General features: G+C 33.6%; 1 protein-coding gene across 18 annotated transcripts in view; it reads right to left on the bottom strand.

Moving 5' to 3' along the window:
* The window catches only part of XRCC4 (X-ray repair cross complementing 4), a 316,380-nt gene that overhangs the window by 209,771 nt on the left and 78,769 nt on the right, over positions 1–27,840 (bottom strand). For 16 of the 18 annotated variants that reach the window (XR_006218779.1, XR_001510047.2, XR_006218764.1 and 13 more), the window contains exons 4-6: positions 20,057–20,223; positions 13,445–13,597; positions 12,246–12,352 (exon numbers count right to left, since the gene is read on the bottom strand). Coding sequence is in view for 7 of the 18 variants with exons in the window: in XM_042989518.1 (XP_042845452.1) it covers positions 12,246–12,352; positions 13,445–13,597; positions 20,057–20,223 (427 nt within the window). In the remaining 11 variants the exon portion in view is untranslated. Of the gene's footprint in view, positions 1–5,046; positions 5,145–12,245; positions 12,353–13,444; positions 13,598–20,056; positions 20,224–27,840 lie in introns of all 18 variants that reach the window. The other 2 variants (XM_042989554.1, XR_006218795.1) reach the window with 2 other exon arrangements.

Below are 27,840 nucleotides of genomic sequence, written 5' to 3'. Positions count from 1 at the left end.
AGCATATTAAAGACTGACCTATTTAGAAGTAAGGAAATATGTTTAATTTTTATTAACTCAGTGTTTTCCAAACTTACTTGATCACAAAACATTTTTAGCAAAGAAAATTTTTAACATTTATCTCCTGGAATATAGGTTTAATGGAATGAAGATCATGTCTAAGAAAATATTTTTCTAGTTCAAAGTTATCTTCCTATTAGTACTCAATTTTAACTATTGTTTTTTTCAAATAAAAACCAATGGAAAGCAGTGCCTACAGCATCTTTTTCAGAATCCATTCTTGGTTTCTTAACAATAATAGAATCCTCCCTGATACCCCATCATCACTGTCACCACTATTGGCCCCTGCAGTTTTAATAACTTTTGGGTCACCAAAGTCACATCACAATGGCGGCCATCATAATGTCTGAGAGTACTACAGTGTATGCCAAAGACTAATATCTCAAGACCAACTCACACAATACATTTTTTTAAAGTTCCCATTCATACTGCAACACCATTTCCAGTCCTTCTGAATAGCATAAAACTCGCCTCCAAGGACAAGCACTAGAGCATCAGATCAAGAGAGATGGAAAATGTAAACTACAGTGCTTAAATTCTCGAGTTGTTTCTGTTGATTTTAATCACCTTTTGGTGGGATTTAGTGATGGTGCTAATTTGCGTTAGGCAAATTGTCTCCAAATCAAGGTGGTCACTATTTCTCTGCACGAAGCAAACCAAATTATTAGGTTGAAACACATGAAATTGCCAACATTTGGCCATTATTGATGCACAAAGATCTCAAATTGCAAATAAAGAGACATTTAGGGGCACTGCCTCTAATTATATCTTAATTTAAACAAAAAAAAGGAAACTGTGAATTTTTATGATGAAACAGAAAAAGTAGGATATCACAAAAGGCCTTATGGAAGAGAATATACCCAAAACTCGTGAAGCGAGTTTATACTTAAAAATCAGCATCCAGCATACTCCACCTTAGTTTTGAACATTATGGGAAAATTTTGTTTTCTTTTAATGAAGGAGATTTATCAGCAAGATTATGTTACAAATAAAAACACAACAACAACAACAACAAATGTTTCAAAGCAGTGTTTTTGAAAATTGTGAAACCTCTATACCTATTGTGAATGGATGCTTATTCATTATGGGCCAACTTCTAAAATCTTATATGTAGACTCAAATTTTGCAGGAACTGTGCACTGTTGAGTTTATTATAGTAATTCTTGAAAACATTCATTTCCAGGGAGCCTGGGTCGTTTAAGTGTGATAGTGATGATAGATATGATCATCTGAGTTCTTGATGACATTGTGAAGACACTGACTTATTCAACAATGGAAATGCTTTATGTTCACACTTGATATGTGAGATAATAAAGTCCTTATCATTACCTATACCTGAGTGTTAACTGCAGCTGAAATCATCCCAACTCAAAAATAAGCTAATGACTCTTTAGACAACAATTTTGAAAATGCATGTCATAGAGTACAGCATGCAAACCAGAGAGAAGCATGTAGATAATTTAAGACAACTATTTACTAATTACACAAACAGTTTACTATAGCCCCACTTTGTACATGACTACATAATGCTCAATACTAGCTTAGGCACTTTTATATATTTTGAAACATTTCACCAATGGGGGTAAAAACACTTTCAAAGTATTTAACATACATTTTCCATCAAAAAAAAAAAAAACAATATGGAGAACACACACAAATTGTATTCACTAAATGAATTTTTTTTTGAAAAAATTTATTACATTCCTTTTCATTGCATGACACTGAATGAACCAGATACTGAGGGAGTACCACCTTCAAGCAGCTAACAACCCAATGTAAAGAAACATATCTTCATACTTTATCAAAACTCCGACATACGGAAAAAATCTAATATAGATGTAACTGGAATCTCAGGAAAGGAGAAGAGAAAGAACAGGATAGAATCTCCTTAACATGAAGAAAAGAATCCAGGGGGTGCCTGGGTTTGGCTGAGCATCAGACTTTGGCTCAGATCATGATCTCACAGTGTGCGAGTCTGAGCCCCATGTACGGCGCTATGCTGACAGCTTAGAGCCCAGAGCCTGCTTCAGATTCTGTGTCAGATTCTGTGTGCGTGTCTCTCTCTCTGCTCTTCCCCCGCTCATGCTCTGTCTCTCTCTCTCTCTCAAAAATAAAAAAATAAACATAAAAAAAATTTTTAATAAATAAATAGAAAAGAAGCCAGAAGACAATGCAGTGGCATCCTCAATGTGCTTAAAACAGACAAACAAAACAATCAAACAAAAAACTGCAAACCTACAGATCTATACCTGCAAAAATTCCTTTCAAAATGGAAGGATTTCAAAGAAACCAAAACCCCAAGAATTTAAGAGCTAAGGTGCACTAAAAGAAATATTAAAGGGAATTCTCTAGGTTGAAGAAAAATGACTTTCAATGAAAACATATAAATGCAAAAAGAAATAAAAGAAATAAGGAACAAGGTAAAAGCTAAAGAGAAATGAATAATGGCTTTTCAATATTACAATAATAATCCTTTATGAGATCTAAAATAAATGGCAAATTGGAATATATGTTACAATAATGCAGAAAGTTAAGTGGAGTTAAAGCGTCCATTATCAAGGGAGTAGGAAAGTTAAATTAATGTCAGACTATAATAGGTCATGGATGTATGTTGCCATCTCTAGGATAGTCACTAAAGCAAAAATATAAGAGTTGGTAAGTAACAAATTAATAAAAGGAAAAAAAATAGAATAATGAGAATAAAAAAAAAGAGTACATTAGCAGATCCATATCTAAATATGTAAATAACTATATGAACTATAAGTGGAATAAACTCTCCAATTAAAAAGAAAGATTATTAGACTGGGTTTAAAAAACAAGTATGGGGCGCCTGGATGGCTCAGTTGGTTGAGCATCTGACTTCAGCTCAGGTCATGATCTGGCGGTTCGTGAGTTCAAGCCCCGCATTGGGCTCTGCGCTGACCGCTCAGAGCCTGGAGCCTGTTTCAGATTCTGTGTCCCCCTCTCTCTCCGCCCCACCCCTGCTTGTGCTCTGTCTTTCAAAAATGAATAAACATTAAAAAATTAAAAAAAAACAACTATAGATTTTAAATATATAAAAGATTGAAAGTAAAAGAGTAAAAAGAGATGAAAAAGATATATCATGTAAACATCAAGGAAAAAAAAGTTGTTACAGCTATACTATTATCAGACAAAGAACTTTAAGGGAAAGAAGCAGTACTAGACCAACAAGAGAGATTTCATAATAATAAAAAAAGTCAATCCCCAAAAAGATATAGTAATTCTAAATTTATATCCACCACATAATATATAAATAGTATACAGTCTAAGTCTGTATTTAAACTACGTCTGTATATTTTTAAATGTCTACATGGACATTTGGTAGTATTATTTAATATTTATTTAGGACCTCTATTTCCAAGCCTTTATTCAAGGACTAAGTATAAATCACTGTTCTGCTACCTTATTTGCTTTGCCATCAAATCATAATAGAATATCCAACAAGGATATGAACATTCACATTCATCTTCACGGTGCATTAATGTCACCAAACTATATCTTTTTCCACTTAAATGTGTGCCCACTCCATTGAGTCAGAACTCAAGGAGGCCATATACTCCACCCTTCCTTTATTAGGAGCCTTAAATTGTTTTATAAAAATGAAGGCATCAAATACACTTAAATTTAAAATATAAAATCAAACTCTCAGAACTCTTAGATTTTAATAGAGTGTTCTACTAAATGAAAACAAGGAACGTTAGCACAGGAAGGGTTCTCAGAGATAAGTTCTGTAGTTAGACTTCCTGGGTTAGAATCCCAGTTCTATAATTTACTAGCTGCATTACCTTAGAAGTTTTCTAATCTTACTGTGCCTCAATTCTCTCGACTGTAAAATAACAGTATATACTTCGTATGATTGTTGTTGCATGTATATAAAGTAATGCATATAAGAAAAATAGAATACATTCTGGCACCCATATAAATGTTTAAGTCTGTAGCAGTTGTGGTGGTGGTAATGAAGTTATGGTAATAGAGGTAATGGAACCATAATAGAAGGGTAATAGCAACAACAATAGCAATATTAATAGTAAAGAAGTAGAAAAAGGGGGAGGAACAATAATTGTAGTAGAAGAATCAGAATTAGAAGAACTAGTCACAGTAGTTACCAGTGTCAGAATAACTGTAATTTTCCAGGGTTCACAAACTCAAATACTTCCAGAAATCATGCAAATGATATCAATGAATAAAGTGAACCAGATTAAATATAAAAGCCCTTTCTGTGTTAAGGACTACAGAAAACTAGGGAATCTATGTCTTTTTTAAATGCATTCAGATTTATTATTTGGAAGACTCATGTTACCAAGGGGAAAAAAAAAAGTATATGACCTAGGTCATACCAAAGACCAACAGTCACAATCTCTGATACAGTCTCAAGTTATTCCTTTATATTAAAAAAATATATATGATTGTTAATACGGCTACCCATTATGCTTGAGAAATAACAGGGCTAGCAGTACTCGAAGTTCTTTTTTTTTTTGTTCCGCCATCCCCCAAATTACAACTCTCCCCACAAAACCCTGAGTGCCACAGATACATGTTTGCAACTACTATTTCTCATTACCAGTGAGTTTTACCTCAAAGCTTGAAATTGGCACTAAGGATCTCACTTTGAGTCCTTCTTCTGCCCACCCCACTTGTAACTGTTCCCTTTCACTACATCTTGTATTCAGACTCTGCTTAGCAAGCCTGCTGATATCCATCCTTCACACATACCCCCAAATGAAGCTGCAGCAAGTATCATGTCAATGCTGGTGGGCTGGCAACATTCCAGAACCTCATCACTGGTAACCTTCCTATCCCTTTGATCTAAAATATGGCTTATAAGTGATGTTGATGAACTGGTTCAAGGAACCAGATGCGCTGTTTGTGCTGGAGATCCCTGTCACAATCACAAAGAGGCAAGAATCCTTTATACTACATTATAGACATTCAGCTGATTTAGAGAGGATCACTACATTACCCCACCTTTTGTCTCAACCGGATCATGGTTGCAGTTACACAGGGTCAGTAAAAATGTTTAGCTTCATTTTCCGAGGACAAAAATGACCCAGGCTTTCCTAAGTCTGTTTTACAATGAATCAAAAAACAATAAATAAATAAGACAGTGCAACCCCTTTAGCATTTCTTATATATAAATATTCGATCGCACCCATAGTCATCTACATCCACCTAAAGATCTCACACCCTTACATTAACAGCTTCATAAAAACTTGGTAGTACAATCTGATTTAATTTTCACAATGATACACAGCTATTACAGAACCACAATATCAACCCAAGATGGAACTTTTTAGAACACCAAGATCAGTATGTCAAACAAATAGAAATATATGAGTCACATACAGAATTTTAAATTTCCCATTAAACACATTTTAAGAAGAAAAAAGAAGTAAATGAAGTTAATAGTAATAATATATTTAACTCAATATATACAAAATAATTATTTCAAGATTTAATTAATACACAAATGCATTAATGAGACATATTATTTCTTTTCTCATACTACATTTCTGAAATCCAATGTATAGTCTATACTTCAATCACATTTCAATTTGGACTAGCCACATTTCCAGTGTCCAACAGTCTCAGGTAGCTGGTGGCTACCTTACTGAACAGTGCAGTGCACAGCCAGAAAAATGACAGTCCGATGAACTGACAGAGTGTGATTTAGCTTCTGTTTGAATGCTATTTTCTCTTCTTCCCATCTTGTCATGTAGTCTAAATTGCAGTTTCCTTTTAACATATCTTATTCCATCTTTTCTCATTTAAATACCATTCTCCTAGGTCAATGATTCTGAATCATGTTTGGAATATAGTCCCCTTGAAAATACATTAAAAATTTGATCCTTGCTCTAGAAGAATGTACATTTGCATTGTTAAGAGTTGAACTGCCCACCCACCACCACCAAAAGGCATTTTGGAGTCTTACTCCCTGGTATCTAAGAATGTGATTTTATTTGGAGACAGAGTATTCACTGAGGTAACACACAGGAGAACCTTTCTAAGCCTCAGTTTCCTCACTGGAAAAATGACGGGCTTGAACTAGAAGATCTAGATTACTGAAGTACATAATATCTTTCCTCAGCAATTATGTGTAAGTACCCATGATTGCTAGGAAATATACTCAAACTGCACTTCCTGTTTTGTGACAGGTTTTACTAAATCAAGCTTTTTATTTAGAATTTATAAATAAATGAGCCTATGATAAAGAAGCTGGATAAGATTAAGGGAATAATCTGTGATTCTAAAGTTGAATTTCTGACTAATCTCTTTGGCAGTACATGTTGTTATCCCCTCTGTGAGTAGACATTCACTGTTTGAAGCAACGAGCTCTTTGATACTTAGAGATTTTGGATTCTGTTCTATTTTTAAAAGCTACTATATCAGTATTCATCAACTGTTTGACATAGCCATTCATTTATTTTCTAAAAGGCTATTCTATAATCACACTTCCTTTCAGGAAGCCCACCAACTAAGTAGAAGCCTAAATTACTGATAGCAGTTATACAGGGACCTTCCTGTTGGTTAAGAATCAAGACTAATTAAACTAATGTGCTAAATCTCGGGCTAATAATTATGCAGAAAAGTGGTAAGAAAGCTTATTTTATTTGTTTTAATGGTTGTATACCTTTAAAATAAAGCTAAGAAGAATAAAACATTCTAGAATAAGTATTTTTCTTATTTATACTTTTAGTAAAGTTGATTTAATTGGTCTCTAATTTTAAGAAATCTTGTCAATTTCTGCTAAGAGAAATAATTATAATTTAAAAATATTGATTATCTTAATAATTTAAAATAAATAATTAAAAACAATTAATGAGACATTAAAATAATTCCTCTCGTAAAGGCTACTTAGGAGCCAATTAAGCATAAGTTTTCAAAATGCTTTATAAGAAAAAGCCTTTTTCTATGAAGGAAGCCCAATCTTTCCAATAATTATTCACACACATTTTGAATTATGTTAACATTAAGAAATGTTTTGTAATAATGGTTAAAATTCTTAGACTATTCATATACATTTAAAAATTATTTTCTCATGTAATTTTACAATTATTACAGATCAAAATGGCTATATATATGAAAAACTGCAAAACCATAAATTATTTTTTAGTTTATATCAGACATTATTGAGGCCAATGAAAGCCCACCTGCAGTACTCAGATGCTATACTAATTACACTCTGATCTCTGTATTTTGGTGAGGTTCTGTTATTCAGGAGACCTACTCAACTTCAAGTTTCTCTCCAGACATGGACATCAGGTGTTATCTTGCTCTGTACCCAACAAACAGATTTCCTGTAGGAAAGGTCGTTTCACTATAACTATAGTAAATAAATCTATAGTAAATAACCCAACAGGTTATTTTTCCATTGAATTAAAAAACAAAAACAACATAAACATTAAAAAAAAAAAAAAAAAAAAAGATCAGATTCTGTGTCTCCCTCTCTCTCTGCATCTCCCTGGCTCGCATTCTGTCTCTCTCTCTCTCTCAAAACTAAACATAAAAACAAAACAAAACACTGTAGGTAGGATGAGTCCAGACTAAGCAGGAAGTCCTTTAAAACCACGAGGAGTTAATACAGACTAGGGGAGAGTGAGAGTGACCATTCCATCCTCCTTTGTAATCCAGAGGCTGAGCTATAAATAGAGATCACTGCAACCAGTTTATAGATCATAATCTTAATCTGAAAGAAAGCAAAATACCTATGAACTCTAGGGCTTTACTATGCAGTTTAGTTTACTTCTTAAACTAAGGCTTTAATACCGTTGCTACCTACCTAGAAACTCTAAAAATTAAGACCTAGAAAAAGTAAACCTTGCTTTTTATTTTTACGGAAAAATATAAAATGTAGTTGTAGGGTGGTATAGACTGTGACATTCAAGATTCAGAATTCTTCCGAGATCTTTTAGCTAACAAACTTTTAAATGTTTTAAAGGGTTTTCATACTATATGGTATCATACACATAAGCATGATATACTTTATTACATTGGAGTACTGTCATCAGTTATTTCCTCAACAATCCTAATGATGGGAGGAAATTTAAAACTTTGGAGAAAAAAAGTAATAAAATAGATTGCCTATGCATAAAACTGTTACCTATCAGTTTCCTGTAAACTACAATATCCCTATTGTACTTCTGGATATATATATATATGTATATATGTATACATATATATATATATCTCCAAATAAAATATATATATATATATATGTATAAAAACAGACCTTTTCCTTGAATGAATACTGTGAATCACCAAGTCTCTTGGTCTCACTAAACTTATATTATGCAGGAATAGGGTAAAAAAAAAAGGGAACAACTCATGAGGAAATTTGGTGGTTTCAATAATAATGAAAATACATTTGCATAATAGAAATGACTACCAAGTTAAACATTTAGCCATTTAAATAAATGCCTTTCTGGAAGAGTTAAATGTATTAAATCCCATCAACTGCTTTCCTCTTGTTCTTACTGGAGGGAAAGTGTACATGAAACTGCACTACCTACAATAAATTCGAATATTTACTTGTACAATAAGAATAGGTAATGTATTACCAAGATGGCAGAATAAGTCCAGGAAAAAACTTTCACTGCTCTGGTCCAAATACATAGTAATAATATACAAAATACCAAAAGACAAAGCTATGATTAAATATATATACATATATCCCATGGAATACTAGTATATTTTGTCTCTGTAAAAGAATGACATATAGAATATGCTAAATGATAAGGAAAGTTATTTTTTGTTTAATACATATAATATTTTTCATCAGATGTATGGAATCTAGTTCTTAATTCCAGATGAAGCATTTTATATCTGAGGTTCTTTTTTTTATCCCTAACCTTAAGTTTCCTGAATAATTCTTACTGAAGCAGAAGGAAAAGAACAGTTAAAATTTAAAATAAAAGTGCTCTTAATTCTTTTTTTCATGCTCTTAATTCTTGACATCAAAACCTGCCAAAAGCAAGTTAAATGCAATAAATAAATAAATAAATAAATAAATAAATAAATGGATGAATGAATGAATAAATAAATAAATAAATAAATAAATAAAACAGGATTGGATGCCTATAAGTCAAATATGTAGTGAACTAGATTTGAATTAAAGAAAATATGCCATGTAAAACATAGAAAAAATGTACAATGAACTAAACGTTTTTTGAAGAGAAGAGAAATTCTGCCAAATTTAAAATAGTACTATTATAGTAAAGCTTTGCTTAAAACAGACTGAACACATAAAGGACCCCATTCTCATATACCCATTATTTAACCACACATTTTCTCTTCAAAAATAATTTCCATCTACTTCAAAGGTTGGTGAGATACTCTGAATAAGGAACAAAATCAAAGACCATTGTACTCAATAAAAATTCTGAACATTTAAGTTGGAAAGAGTACAGATTCCCTTTTTAGTGAACTTTCAATTACATGTGATTATTAAAGAATGACTTCATTTTTTATTGGGTCACTAGTGTAAAACAAGCATGCCCTCCAAATAAAAGGAAATTTAACTCCGATGTGCGAAAGTGAGAGTGTGTTTGAATGTGTGATCCAATTCGAATCTAATTAGAATCAGATTAATCAACCAACTTATTGAATCAATATCATTAAATTTCCATGGCTGCAATTAGATATCTTCCTGTGTCTTTGTCCATTTATTCTGCTTTCTTTCCTGTCATTAAGCAAAGCTCCCACGTTCCAAGCTAAACAAATCCTGTCACTTGTCCATCTGATCCCATCTTCGCCCATGTACTCAGAGACAGTACTCCAGCAACTGTGGCAACATTTGCCCCCCTTCCTTCCTTAATCCCATAAATATGCAAACATGATGTTATTTCTGTCATCTAAGAAAACAACAACAACAATTCTTGACCCCACGTGCCCCTCCAGCAGCTAGCCAGATCTTTCCTTTTCGTTACAGTGAAACTTGTTACAAGTGTTGCCTAGGCTTGTTGTTTCTTTTCCAATTATCTTGTCTCATTCCTTTTGAATTTCCTCTTCTTGCTATTCCACTGAAAACGTTTTATTAAGATCCCCAATTTGTGTTGCCAAATCCATCAGTCAGTCAGTCAGTCCTTGATCCTCATCTTCTTACCCAGTCTGCACCATTCAACTCAGTTTATCTCTAGCTCCTCCTTGAAATACTTCCTTGACTTGCTCTCCAGGATAACACTCCTACAGTTTGCCTGCTACCTCCAGGCTGCTCCCTCAGCCTTCTCTGCTGGTCTCCTCAACTTACTGACCTCTACACATCCAAGTGTATGTACTAAGGTGGAGTCCTTGGATCACAGCCCTTTTCTGACTTCTCAAACTCCCCTGACAGCTCAGCCAGCTTTAAATATCTCCTTACTTAGCCTTCCCCCAAACTCCAAATTTGTATATCCAACTCCATACTCAGCATCTCAGACTTAATGCTTGTAAAACTCAGTTCCTAACCTTCCTCTTGTAGATTCCCCTAATTCAGTAAGTCAACTGCATGCCTTCAGTATTCAATCTAAAAAACTTACCATGATTAGTGTCTTTCTCTCAGGAGCCATACCCAGTTCATCAACAAATATGCTGCCTCTAGACGTACCTAGAATCTGCCTGTCGTTTATCATCTTCACTGCTACCACTCAGGTCTGAGCCACTCACATCCTTCACTCATTGTTGAACCAGTGTCCCACTGCTGTATCTTCTTGTAAACTTATCACACTATGTATACTCTATTCTCAGCACAACAGCCAGATTAATCCTGCTAAAAGTGTAAGTAGGATCCCATCACTTGATGTTTGCAACCCTCCAACAATGTCCAATGTAATTCAAAGCAAAACTTGAAGTCCTTACAATAGCCTGTAAGGCCCTACACATGATCTGGCCTCTCTCTACCTCATATCATCATTCTTCCTATCTTCATCTTCCTACTTTATCCATACCTCCCTCCATTCTATTGCTTGAATATATCAATAAAAAGTTAATAAAAACTCCTGCATCAAGACCTTTGTACTACCTGAGTTTTTCTGCCTGGCATGCTTACCCCACAGACAAACTTGTCGCATTCTCACCAAGGCCTTTTCTGGTGCCCTGGCTAAAATCACGACCTTTGTCCTACTTCCATCCTGACATTTTCTATCATCCTTCCCTGGTTTAGTTTTCTCTTCAGCATTTGTAACTATCTACAACAGTTTATATTCAATTTATGCATCTTGTTATTGTCTATTTCCCTGACTAGAATTTATAAACTCCATGAAAGTAGACATTTTTGTGTTTTGCTCTCTACTGCATGGAATAGTTCCTGGTACATAATAGGCACTCAAAAGGTATTTGCTAAATAAATGAATCAAACATTTATTTTGAGAATACGGGGCTTCTGTCAGAAACGTAAGTGTAAGATGTGTTCAGAGGCTCTTGCCTCTAGGAAAGGTTTAAATCTCTAGAAAAATCATCCATGGGTTTAAATCTGAGGGACTGAGTGAGGCTCAGGTACTTTAACTTAAACTGTCATTTTTCCCTTCTCTTCCCCTGTAACCCATCTTCCCCCATTACAATTTCTTTTCTGAATAGCGAGAGAAGACTCAACCTCAAGATAATGTGAAACATTCTACATCCCCCTGCTTACCCACCAATAGCTCTAGCTAGGTGATCTCAAATGTTACAGGCAGCCAGCTTCAAGCTGGAGATAACTAGCATGAACACGTATCTTGCTTATTCCTTATGCACCCTTGTAATAAGGAATAGTATGACTTGGTGAGTGTGTATGTGTGTATGTTTGCTTATTTTGTTGCTAATGAGTTGTTGCATATTATAATAAATATTATTTTCAACATTAAGTACTTGAGGTTTTAGACTAAAAACCCTAAAAGAAGTTTTGTAGAAAAGAGTTTTTACTTTTTGTTTTTTTAATGTTTATTTTTGAAAGAGAGAAAGTGGGGAAGGGGCAGAGACAGACAGGGACAGAGGATCCTAAGCAGGCTCTGCACTGACAGCAGAAAGCCTAATGTGGGGTTCGAACTCTTAGCCCTGAGGTCATGACCTAAGCTGAAGTCAGATGCTTAACTGACTGAGCCACTCAGGTGCCCTGAAAAGATTTTTTTCATAACATTTTTCATTACAGTTTATTATCATTAGAGTAGTAAGCCAAGTGAAATATTCCACAAAGGTAATAAATGTATATCTCCTACCTGGAGCTAACACACAGGGATCAGGCAGGTTCTCACTTTCTTCATCAGTACTTTCATCGTAGACTGCATCTCTATCAGCGGTCATTTCAGAACATGTTGTGGCTTCCCTAGAAATAGAGCAAGATAGAATTAGAAAGTAGTGGCTCACCCTTGGTTAGGTATCAAATTCACCAGTAAGTAATTATAAAAAATGTCCCTGAAAAAACACTGTAGTTAAACAAACATATATTGAAACACATGTGATCGAGATGAAAGCACTTTAAAGACTATCTGTTAACTCTCTTAAGAACAAGCTTCTCTTCTACATAAGCTAAATGTGACTAATGTTCACTGTAATTAACTCCGGAATCAGTTTCTTATCACATCATTCATCTATCAAAATACTATTCCTCCAAATTACCTTCTGTGGATCACACAGTGTTAAGTGTTTTACTGATCTCGAAGCAGTCTGCCTTGCATTTGATTGCCCCAAACTTCTGAGACAGGTACCTTTATTCTTATTATGAAGATACCAAGTAAGACACAGAGTTTAAAGTATTTTCCCAAAGTCATGTACTAATAGATATCAGTTTGAGACCAGCACCTGAACTAGGAACATCTGACATCAAATGTTATATTCTTTATATGATGACATTAGTAAACCTGTGCTTTCTCTCAGCTTCAAGGCAATAGATCCAAGCCTGTATCCACTAAAATAATTAAGTGGATAAATGATAAATAAAACAATAAAACAATAAAAATCAGACTAAAATAATTATAGTTGTCCAAACCATACCAGCTGTAAATCCCCTGTGACTTTTCCTTAAAAATCAAGTACACATCCACTCTCAGCCACCTGATTCCAAGATTAACTACTGCTTAGACACCAAATGATAAATGTGTATTCAACTCTGCAGTTTTGCAGAAGATAAAAGTTTTTAATTAATATATTTTTAATGATGTCTAAGAATTAAACAAATAATACTTACTTAAACCATGTGACAGTTTGAGGATTTAAGTACAGCTATGACAGTGGGGAGACATGGAGAGATCATGCTGAGAATTCTCCAGCCCACTGATTCCAACAGCCAGAGCATCTCACCGCAGACTAGCAAATGATCTCCTAGGCTACAAAGTTGGCACCTAACTTTCATTAAGTTTGGGAAGAAATTCCATTTAAATTTATGTATCTGTCATCTCAAAACAGACACTCCAAATACCTTTCACGCTCAATGTTCCTTTCTGGTTCTTGACCTTCATTTAACAATTTATGCAAGCTTCTGATCTTTGCTTTCTTCTCATTCAGCACTAGAATAAACCGCTTATAAAGATCAGTCTCCAAAGCTTCCTTAGCACTCACACATTTTTCAAATCTAAAATGTAAATAAACAAATAAATAAATCATGCAGTTTTCTTTAACATTAATATTATTTAACCCAATAGTGAAGATGATTTCAAGAAAACTTTTTAAGGAAAGTATAATTAAAAGTCACTTTTATGGGTTTCCATTGATTTAAAGTTTTATATAGATAATTAAGCAAATAATGAGAATTTATTGCTTATTAATGTTAGTAATTTATGTAGTGAGATAAGGATCAAAATTGGAAAATGATACCAAAAAGCTTTCAAAACATCTAAATGCTTAAATGTTAGTAATTTATTCACATCTACGATTTATTTCCAAAAGGATATTTTTTTATGGGAGAAATTTCACACCAGAGTAATTATAGCCTACGTTTTCTGTATTTTGCTAGTATTACTATAATATTAACTGTGATAGTGTTTTGTGATTAAATGATTTACCTAATATGTTTTCCCTAAACAGATAATGAATTGCTCCACAGCAAGAACATGACTTGTAGAGCTGTGTCTTCAGTACCAGGCATACTCACTCACATATGCACGTATATAATGAATGCAAATATTTAATGTGAAATTCCTGGAAATGCGAAACACTATGTATCTCCAATTTTAGATACATAAAACATAAAATTTTCTGTCATTTATAATTCTTTCTACACTGTTCAAATAAGTGGACAAAAGACTATACTAATTTTAATCTCCCAGATGTAAGAAAGCTAGTAAGCAGAGACTGCATATGTAAGATTTGTGCATACACACAAACCATGAACACACCTATATTTTAAAGATTCAAATATAAATTATTTCATGTAAAATATTCTTGTAAACGTAGTCTTGCTCTGCCTAGTTTTCTCTTCATTATTTATTTATACTTTTGTTGTTCTATACAGGTATTCTAGTATTTTCATGATATCTGTATTTATGTGTATATATTTCAGATATTTACAATATATAATTTCTTCAGGCAAAACTTAGAAACAAAAATGTCAAAATTTGATACCTTTGATATATATGTCCTTATGGTTTCAACAACCTACCTATCTAGAGATGTAAAGAATTAGGGCCTCTTATGGAATGAAAAGGAACAAAAAGTAGTATAATTTCTGGGAGTAATTATAGCACTCTTACAGTATAGTCATTGCCAAGGCCGTCAACTCCATAAAGGCAGGGTGCAGGTGTGTTTTATTGACTGCTTTATCCTCAGTGCCTAACACAGTGTTTGGCATTCAAGAGATGAGCAGCAGCTATCAGAAAAATGAATAAAGTAAGGGATTTACTATGGACATCTTATAAGGAAATGGAGAACCAGTGATTCTGAAGTTATTTTTCACTCTTTAACAGCTGTTCACCACTGTAATAGTAACATTTTTGATCTGCTTCAGCTTCTAAAAAACCTGTGGTAAATATTAATACAACAGTACTCCTTTTACCAAGCAAAGCTCTTTGAGAAAGATGTATACCAAAAGGTGTAGGGAAAAAAACAGAGCCAAAGCTGAAGAGGAGCTGGTAATACTGATGGCTTATTTTAAGCAGGGATGTCAATGCATTTTTATTTCATATGCAAAGCATTATATAAACATTCTACACAATTTTCTTGAACTACTTTCTAATGTAACATAACAAAAATTTTAAGAGACGAGTAGAATATATGTACCACTAAAATACTTGAGTATATTATAAAATACTTTAAACAAAGGCAAAGTAAAAATCAATTATAAGAATGTACAATAAAAATCTTGTATATTATATAAAGTTTTAGGAACAGTAATCAATTAGTTATTTACCTGATTTAAATGCATACTTAATCTCCATATAAGTCACTTCAATAATTCTTAATTGAAAGATTCTGTGCACGTAACAATTATCAAGCACATTTCAAAACCTTTATTAAAATTAACATTTAGTATAACATATGGATTTAAATGAAAATATCAAAATAAAATATCATATAATCTGTGTAAAGAATACCATCAATCCTAATGAGTAGTATCACAACTACACTGTCCAAGTTACCATGTCTGTGATGGGAGAGCACACAATAGAATAAATGGCATCCCATGACTTCACTTCGCTTGGTTTTAGAAAACCTTAAGGATTTTCTGGCAACTAAACTTCTGATTATCAAACTGGATGTCACTTCCTAGACAAAACTAGGAAGTGGGTGTTGACGAGGAGAGAGTATTAATGTGAACAGTTTCAGGACATAAATTTACCCTTAATTATTAATTTATCAACAAATTTAGAGAACACTATCCTTCTATTCAATATTCAGTAACTAAGAGGTATATACCATCTGCCCCATCCCATTTTTAATGCCAATTCTCTCTTACAGCATTATGATGTTACTATGCCTTCCATGTTACTTGCCTCCTGTCAACCTTCCACAGAAAGAACTAGACAGGTATTAGAACATGAGACCATTTAGTGCAGGAGAGACATGGGATTCATTGCTAAGTCAGTGATACTAAAGGAGAACTCACATACAACTAGATTCCAACTAGATCTCTAAGCAAAAGCCAAACCTAATGAAACCAAAGACAATATCAAACAGCAAAGGAGTAATGATGTTTCATTCTTTCAACACTGACTAGGACAACAGAACAATAATGCTAAGGATAATTATTACCCTAGGACTGACATATCTATAAATTTAGTCAAAAAACAGTTATTAAAAAAAATAAAAAAATAAAGACGTCTGGGGAAAATACTGAATATTCAAAATAAAATATTTCTGCACAGGAAGACAAAGAATCTAAGAAGAACATCAAAACATAACAAAAATAAGAGCAAAAACAAGGGAATTTCATGCAAAAACAAAATCCAAAATAAAACAGATTAAATGATAACCCAAAATAAAACAGCAGCCACATAAATGTGAACATGTGGTATTCAGAAATAGTGCAGTAACTCTTGTATTTCCAATCAGCTCTGGCCAAATTTATATCTAGGTCAGGGTTGTACAGCAAAAGAAAATGTGAATAGAGTTCAGAGAACAAAGAATACTAAAAAGAACTGGAAAAGAAAGCAGTGGTAAAGAGATTTAATAAGCCTTTAAGTACTGAAGAAGATGGTAAACAGCTGTTCCTCATCCTTTCTGACAACAGAACAAGAGGAAATGGCCTTCAACTATACCATGAAGGACTCAGATTACCAAGAGATGGAAGGAAGAATTTTCTGACTGTGACTGTTCTTAAACATTATAATGGGCTACCAAGGGGAGTTGAAGCTATCTCCTGAGGTGTTTAAAAATCAGACTGAATTCATCTGGATATAATGTGATCCTAGCTTGAAGGCAGAGAGTTAAAGTAAAAGAGCTTTCAAGGTCTCTTCTATTCTAATGATTCCATGAGTGTCAACCCCATTCAATCTGCTGAGAACTGCCTCCAATTATAGGTTTAATAACTGTAACTCAGAATAAAGCTGGAGAGTTTCTAACTTGATGTCTGAATGCAAACAAAAGACCTATTCAGTAATATAGAGCTTGAGAGTTGTATTTGAAATTAAATAGGAAAAACAAGTGAACTAATTACAGCTAATAACCCAAGGACTGGCATATAATATTTCTAATGTTTTCTCCTTTATCTAAACTACACAAAATTAAATTGATCCAGTAATGTCACTTGTTCAAAATGGAGCTAAGACTGCAATTAGTAAACAGTTAATAAAAAATAATAGCAAATATATATGTTAAAAGTCTATACATTAAAGCTCATTCTTTTTACTCATACTGTAATTCCTCATTCCTTATTCAAATTTCATTTATTCTCTACTGTCATCCCAAATGGAAATAGCTTTAGAGTTAGTTCTGATTATAATTATACATTTTTAAATAACAAAATATATGCAAAAAAATCCCCACAAAGTAAAAAAAGAAATTTAATCCACAATTCCAGACATACACTATTAAGATTTAATTTTCTCCCTCTACATATTTTCTATCTAAAGATATACTTTGCAAAAACTGGCACTCTATTCCTCCTTTTGGTCAAAAACTCACATTTCTCTTCTTAACATGTCATTAACATTTTCCATGGTACAAGCACATGTGTATATGACTGCCTTTTGCTCATATTAATATCCTATTGTGTATTAAATTTATTTCAGACCTATCTACCATAGCCTCTAAGGGAATTCTCAGCATCTATTTTGTGCTGCTTATCCCCTTAGCTCTCCCATGCATACACAGTCTGAAACAATGATGGGGAAGAAATGATTGGAACATGGATGGACACTGATATAAGAGTATCAGAGGCCACCCAGAAAACTGAACTGTGTCCAGGCCTAACACAACAGTCCCCACTCTAATGATTCTCTAGTTTCTATGTCTTCAGTTACCTAACTTAGTATGTTCACAACCTATTTCTAATTTCTCTAAAGACTCTTGATCAGTACCACTGCTTTATGAAAGCTGGAGATGTAAGTCCTTTGCTCATTTTCCACTGTACTAAGGCTCTAGAGAGAGAACACTTAAGAAAGTACTGCATGGCCAAAACCATGATATATTTATAGCTCCTTAAAATGGCCACTTTCCCCTCTGATAGAAAATAAAACCATTTGAGAAATTTGGGAAATAGATAAAGCTAGTAATCTAATCTAATAATCAAGAGCCTAGAATTCTCTGGAGCAGGCTAACTTTCCTCTGCTTGAGGGGGAGGAGGGCACCCCAATGACACATATCTTCAACCCCTGAGGAAAATATGTGACCCAGTATTTACACAAAAAGAAGAGCCGGAACATAATAAGACTAGTGATGAGAGATATGGTTGTGCTTTTGATCAAATGGGAAACCTTTTGCCACAATAATGCAAAAGCACTTTCTGGGTAGTTCAAAAATAGGAAATCAAGCATCTGTGGGCTACATGTTGTATACACCCCTCCCCCACTGTCTTACAGCACAGGGTGCATTTGTCTCCACTGTCTCATCTTTGTTCCCTGCTGCTTTCCAGTGTATGGCAGTGTGTTGAATACTGATGAGATAATACCTCTTTCAACCTCTGGCAGACATTTTAAAGCAATTTGTTCAAGTACCAAGTACCCAGTCTGCATTTTTGTGAGCAATTTGTGGATCAAATTTCCTATCATCCTGAGGATATTCTGATTTTTAAATACAATGGCTTATCACAACCATAGTACATCTCCTTTAATTTGATTTATTTTGTATGTAAAATAGAAAAGCATATCCAAACTATAGATATAGACTCCAAAACGTGATTTCTAGCACAGATATATGATAGTGATTCATACTAACATGATTTTAAGGAGATAAGGAAGATCAAAATTAACTTATTTTTCCGTTTGGTTTCTTAATATTTGCAATTTTTTTGGTCTCATTTTTATGTAATTGGAAATAAGTATTAATTCAGAGATAAAAGAAAAAAAGATACTTTCTTAATATAATAACTGAGAGCCAAATATAACCAAGTTTTAGGTGTTAAGTTTACATATCCTGCATTACTCGAATGTGTAGAAACATAATTTCATCTAGTCAACATCCTTTTCACAAACATACACTGACAGTAGTAAACCCTTCACATTTTTCATGTACTCTCACATTTACTTACCAATGTCCCCATAAAACAATCTTAGGGGTTGTCCTGAAAAGACTCTAAGTTAGCAAATTGTTCTTATGTTTTAGAGCTACTGGTTTGAATGAAAGATAAAAAATCATCTACTGGATATAATGGGTGTAATGATAATATTCATTATTATATACATTCCATAAAACTCTTTCAGATGTCACCATGTATATATGTACAGACACATGCATATGATAATGTCTCCGTAGACATACAAATGTTCACAATATACATTTTATTTCCTTCAAACATCTTTTACATAACAGAGTAATAAAAAAATACCTCTGGAGCAGCCTAGATTATGAATGTTATACTTGAAAAAATGCATAGAGAAGAAAAGTGGCTTTTTTCATTGTTTAAAAACTAAGAGGCAAAATCAGGAAAATAATATATTCCAAAGGTCTTATCTTGCATCTTTTTAAAATGTCAGTAGTATGAATTTTCAGTGAGCAAAATAAGTCTCTATCAGGAGCCAAAGTGCACAGCATCTGAAATAGTTACCATTTGTGTAGACATTCCAATAAGAAATCAATTGTGCATACTGACACTTCATGTCTCTTTTATATTCATTATTAATCTTATAATTTGAAATAAATCTCAAATATCAACATCCTAAATTTTGATTAATATTAATGGATTCTGATTCTCACTGCCTGATTACCACTTACTGTTTGTTAGTGTGCTGATGCCACCAAGTACTAATGACCAGAAAGTGTTAATGTACTACTATAATGTACAGTAATAACCAATAGTTTGGTTTGATCATATTAAGTAAAGAGTTTACTTTAAATACAGGCTAGTCTACATATATTATAAGCTTACAAATCATTAACATAAAGCTATAGCAATATAAAGAGCTTAGTATTTTTATAATACAAGAATATTAGCACACACCGTCCTTGAATATCATTCCAATCTCTCAGAAGCCTTTCATTTTCCTTCTGCAGGTGCTCATTTTTGGCTTGGTTTTCCGCAATGGTGTCCAGGCAATCACAAATAAGTTTCCTAATGACCTCAGCTGGACTTGCAACTTTCTCTAGATTGAAGGAACCAAGTCTAAACTAGAACAAAAGGAAAACATTATTAGTTAGGGGAGAAGATCAAAATCAAGCAACGCAGTTTTAAATATACATCATTTCTTCTGAGAGGGAAGAAAGTGTAAGATTCAAATACAGTGCATTTATCAAATATAAATATAGTGAAGAAAAACTGGGCAATTTCCTACCTTCTTACTGAAATTTATCATAGAAAACAACATATAACCCAAGAATAACTTGTATAAGTGGTAAATCACTCTCCCACCTCCTACTAGAAAAGAAAACAACTGAGTACATATAAGCATACAACCATTTGTTTGCTACAACTTAATGTAAGTCCCTACTCAAAGTAAGAAAAGGAATTGTACACAGAGATTTATACTGTAGTTTCTGTTAATAGTGATGATAACAGAATAACTGACACAATCTATTTCTAAATAAAGAGCAAAATTTTAGTAATAGTTAAGAGACACGCATGGTTTCAGGAAACTGATAAACCCGGTATTCACTTATGTATCAAAAACCAATAATGTGTTACTATAAATTACAAACAATAATATCAAATGTCAAGTTTGTGTGCTTCTTCATAAAGGTAAGACTTGTGAAGATATATTCTCTACTGAAAGGCACATAATAAAATAGTATTAATACAGTTTCATTATATATATGGAATTTAGGAGGGAAAACAGCTTCTCCTCATTTGGTAGATAAAGATCCTGAAATATAGTGATTTAATCAGAAATATTCTTACTAGTAAAATTAAAATTATTGTAACAACTAAAATAAGATTTTAAAAATAGTAATTACTATATAGTTACTATGCCCTGCAGCTGAAATTTAACTCAAGCATAACACAAACTCCTCTAATCATCACCAAAACAAAACTATTATGTCCACATTACAGATTAGTAAACTGAGGTTCAGAGCAGTAATCTAATATACTGAAGGAATAAAGTCACAATCATACTATGCAATGCTGTTACGCTGTTTGCTGACATTAAAGGATATCCTAATTAACAAACTAGTAAGAGCAAGAATTAGGTTCAGAAACCACACATAACTCTGAAGAGAGATTCTAACGGGATGGAGTTTGGGGCAGAAGTGGGAATGAAACTGAGGGTTTTTAGTTGTTTTTGGTATTTTTTGGGTTCCTAGATCAGTAATCTACTATGACACTCATCTATAGGAACGTTTCTAAAATGTCTCGCTTTTCAAAAGATTGTTTCTATAAACGTGTTATATTCAAACTGAGAAGTATTTAACAGTGATTGGTAATTCTGAGAAAAAAATCCTTATTATTCAATGTACAAATAAAGCTGCAAGTCAGTGAAGTGAATATCCAATATTTATAATAGGTAGCATTTTATAAGACATTTTAGTTAATTTATATGATTTAGGAATATTTAGGGCCATTTAGGAATTTTTAGGATCATTTAGAAATAATTTAGGAACATTCAGGTGTTTAACACCACAAAGTAAACTGTTATGGATAAATTGTGCTTACTAATTTGCTTTCAATTTTCAGATAGAAAGCATAAATAGATGTCTTAATACCACAGAAAATCTGCCAGAAGGCTTAAATACTGATAATTTCTAGTTGTTGAAAAGCATTCATTTATAGTCACTTAAAATGTAAAGAAAAACAAAGAATATTAATATTCTTCAGTATTATACTACATTTGAAAGGACTAAGTAGTACTGTGGTAGCTACAAAAAAAAAAAAAAAAAAAGTGTATGTATTTGTATGTGTTTTTGGGACCCAAGCAGATCAGATACATCTGCTTAATTCTTCAATTTGTTTCATCTCACCTTTTCCTGTTACCTAACAAAAGAAGGTAAGTCAGATTAAGAAAAAGTGTCTTTATTTCAATGAGTACAGGAAGTTGTAATAGGCTTATATATGTAAGCAAAATTAAGCAATTGAAGTAATGTTTACCAAAAGATACCTAGAAAAGGTTAAGAATTTTTATTTATTCAGTTGAAATTATTTCAGACTATTTGTCACATCTGATTTATTTATTTCTCATACACTTAGAATCAAATGGCGTAAAAACATTTGCAGTTTTCACATATGAGTCCTTTTATAAGCAGAGGAATTTAAATTAAAAAGTTTTATGTGTGTGAAGCATACATAAATTGAAAGTAGATCTGAGGGCAAAAAAAGAAAATAAATTTTAGCATTTACTTTTTGAAGCATCTGCTAGTATAAACAAACCTAAAAAAATAAAGATAAAGATAACCTATAGAATATAACTTTTTGAGTTGATACAAAACAGAAGAAAAGTTAAGCTTACTGTTAGGTAATAGATTACATTATCAGTAAAGCGTAAACCCACAAACTAACTCTGTATTTCCTCATTATCAAAATTGTCAGCTAGCTTTGACTAAGATGGACATTTTTAGAAGGGGAGAGTTTTTCATCATTTGAAAGTTTCAACAATGACAAAGGGATAATGAATTCATGCCACACATTGATCCTGAATAAAGTAATTGGTAAAATACAAATGCACAAATAAACACAGGCCCAGCCCCCTAATCTTGTATCTTAGAGAAGGAAGAAGGGACAAATTCTAAATGACTAATAACAAGCAACTTCTTTCAAAATACCATTTACGCTTATATATTCAAATTCCAAAAGAGAACTCTTAAATCTTTTCTTGGCTATTCACTTTAGTATAAACCTAAAATGTCATTTCTTCTTAGGAATAAGCAACTATTTTCTGTTTCTACTTGCTAATTATATTCACTAGTTTTTGGACCTTTAAATGGTGTGAACATGTTATTCTAAACAATGGAAATATACAAGAAGTATCTAGAAATTCAATCTAAGAGAAATGTACTTGAAATATTCAAGTTATTTCTTAGAAGAAAAGTTATATACTCAGAGTTCAGGTTCTTTCCAGTGGCCAGATGAAAGAGAATATATAACATTAGTAAAATATACAAAATAAATACTGTGAATAACTACTAACCAATTCCTGGGGAATCGTTTGTGGCTACTGTGAATGTTTCTGAGGAGAGGAGAGTTGTCAAGGTGTGAGTTGATATTCTGCTTAGAATACATCAATTAAAGAATCTGAGCTTTGATACATTATCAAAGTAGTCTAAGTTATCTTGCAGAAGTAATCTTTGCTACTCTCCCAGGAACCAAAATATAAAGCTAAAGGAAAAGGAGGAAAAAAGATACTTGATGTTATTGCTAGGCAAATAAATGATGGTCAGATAGGACCTCATTTCTTTTCAGTATGTGTTTTTAAATTTATTCCTATCAGAGAAAAGTTTAACTGTATCTAGATATGTATACAGTAAAAAAGTAAAGCTTGCCCATTATAGTTTATAATACAGAATGTTTTGACTATTTTAGACAAATACATAGTCTCCAAAAACACCTCCTGAAGGTCCAGGCCCTGGACAGTGTATGACCCCTTTTTAATAGAGCAGAACTTGCAGGGGCAAGACACATAACAAGTCAGTAAAACAGGTAAAAGACAAATGCATAGTTACATATATGTAGCTTTGATAATACACAGTTGCAAAATCCAGTAATACAGGAAATCAGTCAAGTTAAATAACAAAAAAGAAGCTGAACTGTATTACTTTGGTCTACTTATGTTAATTATCACTTGCTCATATTTTGGATCAAATATATTTTTACAAAGATTTGTAACATGAACCCTTTGGTTTAGTGGACTATTGAAATGTTTACTTTGTATTTAAATAAACAACATTACAAATGTACTTCCTAAAGCAGTAATATGTCTAAGTTGACAATTGGTCAGATTTCTCTTCTAAACTCTCTAGAACTTAGAAAAGAATATCAATAAGGACTTCTTCTAAAAAGATAAGACAGTTATATATACCGTGAGACCACTAATCTCACATTTCCAACTATTTCCTTGTAATTTCTTACAGCTCATTAAAAAAAAATGTTTAAATGTCTGAAGATGATTGTATGATCAAGCAAGCCTCTGCATATTTTAGATCCCATAGGTTCTTACAATCAAAATGCAATAATCTAAAAGTGAGAAATATACTGAACTCAAATTCTAGTGTTGCAAAATTATTAGAATTCTAAGGCCATGCTATATGCTTTCATATATTAAGTATCATCTAAGAAGTCTTATTTTGGTCTTCGTAACTGCAAAAATCATTGGTGGATGTTAGAGAACCCCTGACAACAAAAACCCCAAAAACGTGTGTAGTAAGAAAATCTCAGAAGTTACTTCTACTTTGAATAACTATAAATGTTCATTCCACTGCTGTCTTAAACCAGATGATGAGTCTTTTAGTTCATGGGAAATACAGTAAAATCTAGATTTATCTCAGCCTAATTAAGACTTAATATTAACAATGAAAAATTATACTACACATGGTTTTAGAATCAACTGAAAATCTTCTTATAGTAACTGAATTGGGGAGAGGGGTTGAGGGCAGGAGTTGTTTATTATTTGCCTGTTACTTTATTTTTGGTATTAGGTGCTAATACATCATGCCTTGGATTCCCTGACAGTCTTTTAATCTCATAATATTTATCTAATCATATGTGTGCGGTATGTTTTTCTATCCTCCACTCGGACATGAAATGGTAATATTTCTTGGCATGGTCTCTTGATCTACTTTTCTTTTTTCTCCATAGTTATAGGGTTATCCACAACCACAGCTTCCATTATTACAGATAAACTGAAAACTGCCAAATGTGTATCTGTAGATGGGGCCCTATCCTAAACCCCAGACTTATATACACAGTTAACTCCCTTTTGGAAGGGTGACAGCAGGATGACCTACACAAACTTCAAACTTCAAATGCCAAAACAGAATTCATTGTCCATCCCTCTCACTACTCAACTAGCTCCTCCCTGCATTTTCCAATAGACATTCACCATTCACTCAGCTATACTTGGGTGGTCTCGTGAGTGAGTATGGACATCTATCATAGCACTACAGTATTTACTCTTTTTCTTTTTTGTAGTAGGCTAAAAGCTGCAAAGGAATAGCAGCTACATATTACTCAGGTTAGTATCCCCATTCTTATACAGTGAAACACAGAATACTTCAGACCTTTTGGTACTATGTATGAGGCATTGGAGACATTGATGTGAGAAAGGAAAACAATGTCTGCTCTCTTAGAGCTTTTCAAGGGAAAGAGTTGGTGGCACACAATGATTATAATTTCACACAGCTGTAGAATCAATGAAGAAAATAAAACAGGTAATGAGGTTGCGACTAGAGGGCAGAATATCTTTAAATACGGAAGTCAGGAAATAAGACCTTGAAAAAACTTAGGGGGAGAACACAGGAGATGGGATGGAAAAGGTACAGGAGGCTAGATCACATAGAGCTTTTTAGGCTGCAGCAAGAAGTTGAGAATTCTAACTAACAAAAAGCCACTGGAAGATTATAGGAAGGATAATGACTACTTAAATAGTACACAGCATTTCCTCTAAGACTGCCCCTGATTATCTCAAACTCTTAGTACTCATACTGTGTAATCCTTTCCCCTTGAGTGTGGGCAGGTCTGTGTCTTACTTCTAATAAACGGAATACAGCAAAGGTGACACACATCACTTCAATGATTAATTTATATAAGATTGTAAAAGCCATCTTGCTAAGGGACTCTTTCCTTGTTGGCTTTTATGATGCTAGCAGCCATGCTGGAGAAGCCCATGCAGCAGGAAACCAAGAGTGACAGCTGGCAAATAATCATTTAAAAACCAAGGGAGGCCTCTGACCAACAGCCAGTGTATTAGATGGGTTCTCTACAGACACTGAAACAATAAGACGTTTATACATATAAGAAGAGACTAATTCTAAGTAATTGGCTGACATGATTATGAATGTTGGCAAGTCCAAAATCTGCTGGGTGAACCAGCAGGCTGCAAGTCTAGGAAGACTCAATGAAATCTGTTGGCAGATTTCCCTCTTGTTCTGGCGAAGTCAGTCTTTTGTGCTATTCGGGCCTTTAACTGATTGACTGTAGCCCTCCCTTATTTGGAGGGCACTCTGCTTTATCCTAAGTACACTAATTTAAATGTTAACCTCATCCAAAAACCTCCTCACAGAAACATCCAGAATAATGTTTGACCACACATCTAGGCACCCTAGCCCATCCAAGTAAACACATAAAATTAACCATCACAGCCAGCAAGGAACTGAGGCCCTCAATCCAACAGGTTACAAGGAATTGAATTGTGCTACCATCCATATGACCTTAAAAACAGACCCTTCAGCTTAAGATGAGACTCCAGCTCTGGCCAAAACCTTGATTGATTGCAGTTTTCATACATCCTAACAAAGCCTTGCCTGAATTTCTAACCCATGGAAACCATGAGTTAATAAATGTGTATGGCTTCAAGCTGCCAAGTTTGTGATAACCTGTTACTCAACAATACATAGTACAAATATGCTTTAATATTACCAGTCTAAAAACAAAAGCAAAACAAAACAAAACCTTCTTAATGCCGTATCTCTCTGATTCTAGCTACTGTTCATTTGTTTCTATCATAGCGCAATTTCTCCAAAAATACATGTAGTATTTGTCCTGCTTCCAACAGTTACTACCTACACATGGGTTATGAAAGTTTAAATTGACTAGAATTAAAAACTGAGCTTCTCAGTAACACAAGCCACATTTTATGGCTCAATAGCCACATGGGGCTAGTGGTTGCTGTATTAGATAGCACAGATCTAGAATCTATCATCCCAGAAAGCTCTTTAGCATAGCATCGATCTGTTTCCTCATTTTATTACATCCCATTTTCTCTTAAATACTCCAATGTATAAAAAGGCTTTTTATAATCTGGCCCATGACTACCTAATTGCAGCTCTCACCATTCCCCTAACTTTGCTATTGCTAGCCACTTGCTTTCTTTATATACTTGACCAGGTCAATTATTCCCATAGGTAATAGACAGCTTCTCCCAAATGTAATGGTGCTCCTCCCAAATGTCTGTCTACACCCTACTTCCTACAACTTGTGAATATGTTAGTTTCTACATGAAAAGAAACTTTGAAAATGTTTTAAGGACATAGACCTGGAGATGAGGAGACTATTGTGGATTACCTGGGTCAGCTCTATCTATTCACATAAATCTTTAAAATCAGAGAACTCCCTTTCTCAGGTACCATCAGAAGGACATGTAATTTGAAAAGAGGCACAGAAAGATGCAAAATTTCTGGCTTTTAAGACAGAAGGACACCATGAACCAAAATGTGGGTGGATTCTAGAAGATGGAAAAAGGTAAGGCAATGGGGTTCTTCTATAGAACTTCCAGAAAGAAACACAGTCCTGAAGACACATGAATTTTAGCTGAGATTACCCGTTTTGGACCTTTAATCTACAGAAACATGAGATAGTGAATTTATCATGTTTAAGCTATTGTTTGTGGTTATGTGTTACCATAGCAATGAAAAATGAATATAGTGTATCAGGGTCTGGTAGGATGAATAATTGCCACCCCGTGACACCCACATCCGAATGCCCAGAATCTGTGAATATTACTTTATATGGAAAATTGCAGATGTGATGAAATCAAGGATCCTGAGATGGGGCTATTATCATGGATTATCCAGGTGGCTCAATGTAATCACCAGGGTGCTAATAAGGGGAAAGTAGGAGATAAGACTGAACAAAGACTGTGATGA

This window comes from Panthera tigris, chromosome A1 (assembly GCF_018350195.1).
Source record: "Panthera tigris isolate Pti1 chromosome A1, P.tigris_Pti1_mat1.1, whole genome shotgun sequence".
Taxonomy (NCBI): Eukaryota; Metazoa; Chordata; class Mammalia; order Carnivora; family Felidae; genus Panthera; species Panthera tigris.
Note: the sequence above shows the minus strand (reverse complement) of the source record. Positions and strands in the feature narration are given on the sequence as shown.